The sequence below is a fragment of the Temnothorax nylanderi genome, unplaced genomic scaffold, assembly GCF_030848795.1.
Source record: "Temnothorax nylanderi isolate EJ_2023f unplaced genomic scaffold, tnyl_v1.0 TNYL_tig0276_pilon, whole genome shotgun sequence".
In the NCBI taxonomy this organism is placed as follows: domain Eukaryota; kingdom Metazoa; phylum Arthropoda; class Insecta; order Hymenoptera; family Formicidae; genus Temnothorax; species Temnothorax nylanderi.
Window position 1 is genome coordinate 136,905 of NW_027249338.1, and position 10,596 is coordinate 147,500.

Below are 10,596 nucleotides of genomic sequence, written 5' to 3' on the forward strand. Positions count from 1 at the left end.
TTGTACTCCATCAGTGTTCCACTGTAATGTGACATCTTTTACTGAAATAACATCATCCTGTACTAATTTTTTATATACTCTGCCACTATGAACTTCACTTTGGCTACTTATAAATCCTTCTTGAAGCATAGAATGTAGACGATCATCTTGAAACAATCGAACTAACTGCTCTCGTAATGGAATTTGAATGAAAAAACATTGCTGCCGCTTTAGATCACCTATTACACATTTCAATCCACAACTACAATTACTTCACTTACTCCTACAAAATTAATTATATTCTTGCAACCAGAGCAAAAGAAATGTGTTATTACATTAGGTGGCTTAGGAAATTTTTTCATGAGCAAATGTAATGACTTATGTTCTTGTTTTGGGAGGTGACAATCTATCAAATCTATGAGAGATTGAAGGGCAATATCTGAAAGTCCAAAGCGCATAGCATAACTCATAATTAATAATTCACTCTCTTCCTTTGTAATATCACATCCCTCATACAATACTTTCCTGTCACAATTAATATATTCAAAATTATCTTCTTCAATCATACCTTCATCTGTACAAATGTCTATAAAGTCTTCCAACACACTGTCATTATCATTATCGGAAGTGTTACCATTATTATCTTCTGAATCTATGTCACTATAATTATTATAATTATATCTGCATGCACTTTCACTTCCAATACTTTCTTTCTCGCTGTCTTCATGATCTCTTTCTTGCGTTGTAGAATAACACAATCCTTCTTTGCTTTGTTGAAGGCACTGTTGGTCGAACTCCTCTTCATTGTTTGAAGAACAATCTGAATTTTCTCTACTATCAATATATCCATCAACAGGATCCCAGTTCATAGGTTCATCAATTCTCTGAGAACTGTCGTTCTCTAAAAATGCGTGCTAAAAAAAATTTCTTTTATGAAGAGATCTAGAAATCTATCTTTCAGAATTCATGCATATATAAAGAGTTCTAAAACAAAAGGTTTATTTTCTCAATGCTTCTACAAAGTTTTTCAAATAATAAAACATAAAAATTTTTCTAATAAGTTTTAAAATTATATAGAAATTCTACAAAATTCTAAAATATTTAAATTAAAAGTTTTGAAAAATTATATATGAAGTATTCTAAGCAAAATATAGTTTTGTATAGCAAAAAGAAATATAAAGAAATAACAATGCTGATGGTATAAAAAATATTCTTCATAGTACATATATAATACTTATTTGGAATATAATAATTTGTAATATAATAATTTAAATATAATAATTTGTTCCTTTGCAACACAGTGGTTACAAAGAGTGCATATATAGTAGTGGTCAATTTGAACACAGGAAATCTTATTGCATTTTTCGTGTGAAATTATTAGCGCTATTGTATGTTATATTCTATCTTTATCGTTCATTTGGACGTTAAACATAGAATAATGCAATAGCGCTATATATAATAGTGCATTTTAATTAGAAATGTTAGCCTATAGGATATTTATTAACCCCATTTATTAACCCCATTGTGTAAATGATTTATATAATTACTTGCTGTCGATGACGACGAAGGGTACTGGCAGGAATAGGAATATTTAAATCTGTAAGGTATTGTTTGTATTGGCCTCGGCGCGACATTTTTTTCACAAATATTACAGCAATTGTGAAAAATCCAAACTTTGCTAACCTCAATACACAAGTTTAAACAAATAAATCAGAAGTTAAGCCGCCGTAATAAGGCTTACACGTACGTATATGGGGTCTGTTTCTTTTGTGAAGTGAGACAATAAGTATATTATATTATATTTCACTTTAATTTATTGCACCAGTTCAGCACAGTTCAGCCGGTGCAGCTAAAAGAAACAAACAGATAGATTAGAGAGTGCGCGGACGTTAGTAATATATGTTTAGAGTGTTTTGTTAATTTTTATATATGTAACCTAATACACATTAAATACAAGGAATTTCTTCTTATACATATTATTTTCATGTTTTACAAGAAAGAACAATATTTTCTTCTTCTGAAACGTTTATTTCTTATTATGTTGCAGAAATATAATAATGTTTACGTTAATGGTAAGATTAGTGTAATTTAAATATGAGCGGGAGTTGACAAAATCTAGCGGACCAATGACGCCCGAGGCTGCGTCTAACTCGCTGAGATAGAAAGAGAAGGGAGTATACTCGTGTGCACTCGGGTGACGTTTCCGAACCATTCCGAACGCAGCCCGAAGTGACACGCTGCTACCATGGTATGACCGCCGTTCATTTTGGCGCGAAGTTATATACGCAGTGTCTTACAAGTCGACTTTGTTGTGATCGGTTGCATACCACTACTTTCACGAAGTTACGTTCTCGCTTTATCGCATTTGATCCTTGATTTGTTTCGTCGTTCTCACCCTATTTACATGAGTATCTTAACCACTAAAATTTGAAGTGTAAAGTGTTATCATGTCGAGCAGTAAATGTACTGTTGAAACTAAACTGTCGGATGAGAAGTGCCTCGTTGTGCAATTTATCAATGAGAGGCAGAAACCTGTTCAAGTGGGCTTTCAAGCCTGGCTAAAGGAAAGAAATACTAAGTCAAATTTGCATCATCTCCTTGATTCTGAGGTGATCATTCGATGGCCCATAAAAGAAGACATAAAATGTGCCCGAATGATGGAAAAAATTTTAAAGAAAAAAGATATCATTTGGGAAGATTTAGTAGTAAGGGTGAGATCTGTGGGAAGTAAGTAATTCTTTTAACATAGTTTAACATACTACAATTTTTTTTATTTGAGTATTAAAGTATGAAATGAATATCATTGTAGCATTTATTGATATGTGCCAACACGTCAAAAATATTGAACTCTTCGGTGTGCCTAATCCTTCTCGAGAAGAAAGGCGAAAACTGTGTAAGAAACCATCATGTTCTGAACCAGAGGATCTAGATTCATCTGATCTGGATTCATCAGTACAGAACAATAATACCATCACGTCTGCTAAAGTACGTACAGTATAAATAATTTTACTCTCTATTTTGAGTTAAGTATGTTTGAAATTTTGTAGCTTGTAACAATAATAGTGCTCTCTCTTTTATTTCGCTTGAGTATAGGATTTATCAGTCTTATAAATTTTGCATAAAATTAATGCTCTGTTTAATTTTTTAATAATAGGTTGATAAACCACCACCACCGAAAAAGCAGAAAACTAAAGCATTAACTGTTAAAAAAAATAACGCTTTGCTTCAATCGCAAATTGAAAACTTATCAAGAGATTTTATCAAAAAAACTTCTCAGGTAAGCTTTATATTGTCTTATGCTTTGGAAAAAACATTTAATTTTTCCCCCATCCAAGGAATTTTTAATACTTAAAGTTGCGTGTGCATTTATGTGCATTATTTTTTGTTCTGTTTTTTTTCCAAGAAAAGGAAAATCCAATGTCTCTTAATCTAAAGTATTTTTATTTCCTTCTAGATTGATTTAATAGATGATATTGAGGAGGAGGAGGAGGAGGAGGAGAATGACGAAGACAGTTCTATGTTCAAATGGAGTAAAGACAGACTAGTCGACTTAATTAGCACTTTGAAAGTGGAAAATAAAAAGCTAAGGGAGGATAATGCAAGATTACGAGCACTAAGAGCTATTAGTGAGGGTAAATATCTGCTATAGCTGTTCACATTACATCTGATTTTCTGTTCTTCTGATCTGATTCTAGATCTACATAAAATGACTGTCATGTCATCTACTTTATGTAAGGATATGGCTAAATTGCGCAGAGATATGGATTCTGTGCTCATTAAAGATGGTCGAAGCAGTAGAAATAGTAACAACAGTAGTGACAAGAATAGTAACAATAACAGTAAACCAAGTCACTCAAATCGAAATCTTCAGAAAGATAATAACAATATTAGCAACAAAGCTAACAATACTGTGGATGCTATTGAAAGACATAGTGAGGTAAATCTTTAATTTCTTCGTGTTATTATAGCGCGCGCGCGTAGGTGTAAAGTATGAAGAAACATTAAGGATGTACAAAATTACAATTATTTTCAAAATAAGGAACAAATTACAGATTATTCTAAATCACATTTCAAAGAAATACAAAAAATTTAGCGAGTTTCGAAAATATTGATGTATCAAAAGTTATTTTAATAAAAAGTAGTATTTTTTTATCTGTGCTCTAAGAAAGAAATGTATTATAAAATAAAAAGGAAATATATAATAAAATAAAGTCAAAAGTCTCAATTATTTTATATATAAACTTTAAGATTCAAGATGACTATTATATGTAAAGTTTTATTGCAATGGAGTAATTAATCGTTCTGTAAATAACAAAATATTTATTTGTTCTAAATCTTTGTAACTAATCTTTGAATTGCAATAAAACTTTGCATAAATTATTTTGAATATTTAATGTATAATACTTATACAAAAATTTTGAGATTTTTATCATTATTCTTAAAATTTTACTTTGTAACAATAAAAATAATAACAAATAAATTATAAAAAAAATGTTCAATAAAAATAGAATGTTATGAACACAACTTTCATATGTATATAGTTTATTTAAAGTATAAATATTAATACGTTTGTAAAAATATGTTTAACACATCCTTAAATATATGTATATAGAATTACTTTATAATTCAAACAATTACTCTCAGGTCCATGCAGACAGGAGCACTATTACAGAAGCAGATGCTTACGAACCTCAGCTACATCATAATCAGGTTAGTAATAACGAAGTCTTTGTGAAATGATAACAACTCCTTCAGAGGTGTGAAACTATAAGGAACAACCAATCGATCTAGCTACTTTATACATAGATATTAGGCTATCTCTGGAATTTGGAACCCATGTATGATAAAATTTTAAGTTCAGAAAAACGTCTATGTCTAAAACTATGCTTGAAAAGAAACTAAAGTACATTTATTGCATTTTATTTTTTAGAGCCTAGAGCAACAGCTACTGCCAACGATTGCTCACACAGAAGAGCAGCTACTGCCAACCATTGCTCACACAGAAGAGCAGCTACTGCCAACCATTGCTCACACAGAAGAGCAGCTACTGCCAACCATTGCTCACACAGAGCAGCCAGTGCAACTTCAGAACGAACGTCCTGCTAAGGCAAGTAGTATAATGCTCATTTTATATAAATAGCTTTTCTTGAACTTGATTCATTAAGTAAAATAAACATAAATGTCATATGAAAACTATGACAAATTATTTGAAGGAAATAAATGAATGAAACAAAATTGTATTGGTTTGTCACTCTTCTGAAGCATTTATGAAAATATTTTATCTGTCTTTTGAGGAATATAAAATATTATGATTTAGTAAAGTCTCAGTATAGTACAATTATTGTTCATTATAGTCCGTTATACCGCTACTAGTGTTATTGACTTACATTTCTAAAAATTTATATCTTTATTGCTGCTTGATTCAGAGACATACCAAGTATTGTTAAGATAAAGTTTTTGAAACCGCTGTAATATATGAACATTTTTAATCTCATGTTAGACTGTAATTGGAGAAAATGTTATATTGTTTTAAATATATATGTAGATTTTTTAAAATATTATAGTAGCATATTTCTTAAATGTATGCATTTTCTCTTTATTCTCACTTTACAGGAAAATGTCACAGATTTTGCGGGAAGGAAAGTAGAGACTGAGAAGTTAAAAAGACTCAGTCGCAGCAAGCTGTCTATATTCACAACTTCCATCATGGACCTTATTTTTACTGATGAAGAAATGGCCACTTCCAGTATGACTGGAATAATGAGCAATTTCTCTCGAGGAAAAAATAAACTCCATATGAATGATGTGAAGGCCAAGCCAGAGTTGAATCCTCCAGTGAAGAAGGCTGTAATGGGTAAGATATATATATTGCTGTACATTGCTTTATACAAGTTAAAATTTTCCTTTAATCTGCCATTTCTTGTTTTAATAAATAATTATTTGTTCCACAGAATATATTGCAAAAGAATTTAATTGCCCTGCAGATGGGGCATTAAATAAGGCTGTTATGGGAGAAATTTTCAAGGCAATGAAGAGTAAACTAAACAACAAATCCAATACATGGCGTAATAAAAGAAATCAAGAGCAAGCAAATAAAAAAGCAGTGTAAGAGCCATTAACAGAAAAACAATAAAATTTATAATCTATCTTTTTCATTTTGAATACTATACTTAATAAATCAGTATATATTTCCTTTAATGTACTTAATATAAATAAAGCACTTAATATAAATAAAAATATACTTTTATTAATTTTCTAATCAAATTAGAATGAAATTAATGTAATGTTTTGTTTTCAACTTTCTAATTTGTATATTACATGTAATGCTTTAAATTACAAATTTAATTTAAAATATTTTTAGTACAATGTAACATACAAATTGGAAAATTGAAAACAAAACATTACATTTTAATATATTTTATCAATATATTTTATTAGAATATTAACTATACTGGTGTAAAAAATTACTGAAATTATTTGCTATGAAAAGTACTGAATTACAGGGTACATATTAAACATTCGTGAAACTTTCTTAAAACATAATATTATTTATTATAAATAGTATCATGTTCTGTAAAGTTTCATGACTATTTAATATGTACCCTGTAATTCAGTATTTTTCACAGCAAGTAGTTTCAGTAATTTTTCACCAGTATTCAATACCCAGTAATTCAATACTAAGCACCAGTAGTTCTGTGTAATAAATTACTCCCAGTAATCCAGTACTGCCCAGTACTTCTAAACTACTCGCCAAAATATTACTGCCAGTATTTACAGTAATTTATTACTGTGTACTTTTAGTACTACTTTTCTATAAGGGGTCTAGCACATTCGACTGCTCTTTTTCTCACGGGCAGATGCTTGCACGTTCTTTTCGCGTTTCTGCCCGGTCGGATCTGTACGACAAAAACAACAATTTAAGCGACATACACTTGTGAAATTTTGCTGCAAATATGTTTCAAGCGTCTAGCACACTCGACTGCTTTTTTTCTCACGGGCAGATGCTTGCACGTTCTTTTCACGTTTCTGCCGGTCGGATCTGTACTCAAAACTCTGCTGCAAATGTGCGTGAAGAGTCTAACGCGATTTGCTGTTATTTTTCAGTTGGGCAGATACTTCCATATTGTTTTCACATTTCTGCTGCATGTTTACTTTTAACAAGTAGTATAAAATTTCACAGTAGCTTCTTACAGCAGACTACTGCAATAGTACAGTAAGTACACGTTCAATCACAGATATTATGCACTTCTGTCGCAATTTTGGACTGTTTTCTTGCGCACTTCTTCGGGACGTATCTGAACTATCAGACTGGTTACCAGGGATATCATCACATGCCTCGGTGGTCGAATTGGTGAGACGCCCTCATGGAATAAAGGGAGGACCAGGTTCGAATCCTGGCTCAGGTAATATTTTTCGCAATAAATTCTTTAAATTAATTACAATTTAAATATTTGAATATTTAAATGACAAATTATGTCGACGCACACTATGAATTGAAATAAAAAATCATAAGCTATCTAGATCTTGCTTGGCCGATATTGGCACTTTATCCTCTCTATTAAATAACTAAAATATAAATTTATGAAGTTTAATAAATAATTGAAAAAAGGACGATAATGAAATAGATTCACATACATCATCTTTTAAATTAACATTTGTAGTTTTTAATTGGGATAAAATATTTTGTTGTCTGTAATCTTAGAGGTTGTAAATCGTTAATTATCCTAGAAAAATATTTAAAATAACTTCAAATAAAAAAATTACAATTTACATATAAAACAACCTAGCTTCCGAAACGCGGATCTAGCTCGCGGCTGGTCAGGGTTCGGAGTAGGCGCGGAGGAAGACACAAGACTCGGTTAAAATAGACAACGTAACAAAGTTTATTCTATAAAGCGTAAATACATGTACAGAGAGATCGCGAGTGCATCGGAGCTATGTACAGAGATCGCGGAGTTCGAAGATATGTACAGAGAGCGCGGGAGTCGAAGATACGTACAGAGATCGCGGGAGTTCGAAGATATGCACAGAGATCGCGGGAGTCGCGGACGCGGATATGGTAACGGCGATACGCAGAGATCGCGGAGTTCAAAGATATGTACAGAGATCGCGGATACGGTAACGGCGATATACCGGGCGCTGTACGCGGATTGGCGGGCGCGCGGGCTCGCGGAACACGGGGCGCGACCGCGGTGGAAGCGCAAGCTCGGACAGCGGCGGCGGTAATCGCACGCGGCGCTGGAGCGCGCGGAATCGAGCGGCTAAGATCCTTAGCGGATATACAGATAACTCTTTATATTCTGGCGCATCGATATACGTAGGCGGGAGGCGGCACCGGGTGGCCAAGATCCTTGGCGAGTAAGAGAAGAGCTCTCTTACCCTGGTTCACTCCGGTGTCACAGGTTCTCGGATGGAAGATCTAGTCAACCGCCTAGATACGTCACTCGGCAGAGCCAGAGATGCCTCTCTAACTCCTGTTGTTCGAATGTGGGATTGCAGGATCCGTGAGCAGCAGAGAACTGGTCGGGTCGGTTTGCTGGCTCACGACGGAATCTAATGTTAGCAACAATTGCTCGGTTTATATACACCCGCGGTGGTGTGTCGGCGTGGCGGGGGTATACGCGACGGCAATCGCGAGCGCCGGGATGGAGCGGCGGAGCGTTCGGAAAGTACGGCGTCCCGACGCTGCGATTGCGTTCGGCGGCTTTCGGCCGTTTTCGGCACCGCTCGGCGCTCCGAGTCGGTTACCGCGGTAAGTCCGTTCGCGGACTTATACGCGAGATAACATTTTAATAAAGGGCACACCGTGTCTTGTCTCGCCCGCGGATATTTGGCCGGGCGGCATCCGGCTGATGTTCGCCGGGGACAATGCGTTTTGGGGCGCATTGTTATACATATAACGACAATAAAATTGAAATTCACAAAAGTACTTTAGTGTTTTTCTTCTTCGGAACTTTATTCTCCTGGTCAGAGTTAACACAATCACTGTCGCTAAAAGATTTTCTCATGACTTTTTTACGATCTTCTTTACAAGGATTTGCAATATTAAATTTTTGTAGGTCGAAAAGTTGTTTGTACATGAGTGTCCACTTTGAAAAAAAGATTATGCATAATATATTTATTATAAAAAAATAACAGGCTCTCGAAATGTAAAATCAATAATAACGAAAGTAAGGCAATTGAGAGCCTCACGCCGTTCTTACAGCGAAATTGATTTAATATAATAATCTTAATATAACATTATCTGCATTTAACGAAACTTCTTCGACAGATGTTTTAGCCTTCGTTTTAAACTCTCTTCAGTGTCGAATGTTGAATGTTTCGGTCTTCGTTTCAGACCCTCTGAAACGAAGACCGAAACGTCTGTCGAAGAAATTTCGTTAAATGCAAATAATGTTATATTAAGATTATTATAAAATCAATTTCGCTGTAAGAACGGTGTGTGGCTCTCAATTGCCTTACTTTCGTTATTATTGATATATTTATTAATTGCAAGAAAACCATCTCTTTTGAATGGATAAATATTAAAGATTTTTTTCATAATTGACAAAAATATCTAATTCATGTCTGCTGATTCAATAGGTACACATTCAGGAAATTTTGAATTTTGAATTTGACAATAATATAATAAATAAGATAAATTTATATCAGACCGTGTATATAAAGTTATCCAACAGCTGAGAAGCACGACTCGGTCACGTGTTGTATTCGATCGACGTGAAAGAAAATCATCCAATAAACACATAGATTTTAGGCAAAGGTTTTTATTTTTCGATTCGTGCGACAGCCTCACGATAAGAGAAAACACCCATTCGATTAAAGAATAGAGATGAAATATTGCAGAAAAGAGAGATAATGTCGAGTATATACACAGTTTTATATAAACTATTTGTCTACAAATCCTGACAGAAATTTTTAACATTTTGCTTATATGTATGTACAAATTTTTTTTATTCTTCATTTAAAAAAAAGTTTTTTCAGAAATATGATACATTACATAAAAAAGTATAAATGATAGTATTTAATGAATATTTACCTCCAAATGCATGTATTTTTACCGTTGCCGAGATCCAATATTTCTCTTTAAGTTTCTTAATGATCCTTTTCATGGACAATGCACTTTTTATTTCACATAGAGGCCATCGTATTTGAACAATGGTTTCTTTGTCAATGGTACTTTGCAAACATACGTCGTCGAATTTGATTTTTAACCAATCTCTGTATCCGACGCTACAGAGTTTTCTTCATTCACAAACTCCACCAAAATACAATGAGCGTTGTCCATCTTACAAAACTATTACGGCTTATAAATTTTACACGTAAACGCATCCGCCACCACGAAACGTCGTATAGTCTTCTTCTCTTTATATAGCACTCCCTGCCAAACGACCTGGGATATGGCCAGCGACTTTTCGGTTATAGTATAAAGAAACACGTAATAAGGTAAGAACTGAATCGAATGGATAAAGCAAAGTATCAGTATTTCCTAAGAAACTTTTCAATAATAATATAATCACGGACACAACACGATACGTGAAACATGTATGCTCTACTACGACGTCCCGAATCGAACTGGTAATGTATGTACAGACGGCGTCATTAATGCTTTCCTAGCTG

The 10,596-nt window shown here is 33.6% G+C and overlaps 1 protein-coding gene across 1 annotated transcript; it reads left to right on the forward strand.

Moving 5' to 3' along the window:
- Positions 1 to 2,085: 2,085 nt before the first annotated feature.
- Positions 2,086 to 5,752, forward strand: LOC139780401 (uncharacterized). Its single transcript, XM_071719036.1, has 7 exons — positions 2,086 to 2,706; positions 2,789 to 2,964; positions 3,134 to 3,256; positions 3,434 to 3,611; positions 3,675 to 3,916; positions 4,624 to 4,689; positions 4,910 to 5,752. The coding sequence occupies exons 1-7, from the start codon at positions 2,427 to 2,429 to the stop codon at positions 5,117 to 5,119; spliced, it is 1,275 nt and encodes a 424-aa protein (XP_071575137.1). The 5' UTR covers positions 2,086 to 2,426; the 3' UTR covers positions 5,120 to 5,752.
- The last annotated feature ends 4,844 nt before the right edge of the window (positions 5,753 to 10,596 follow it).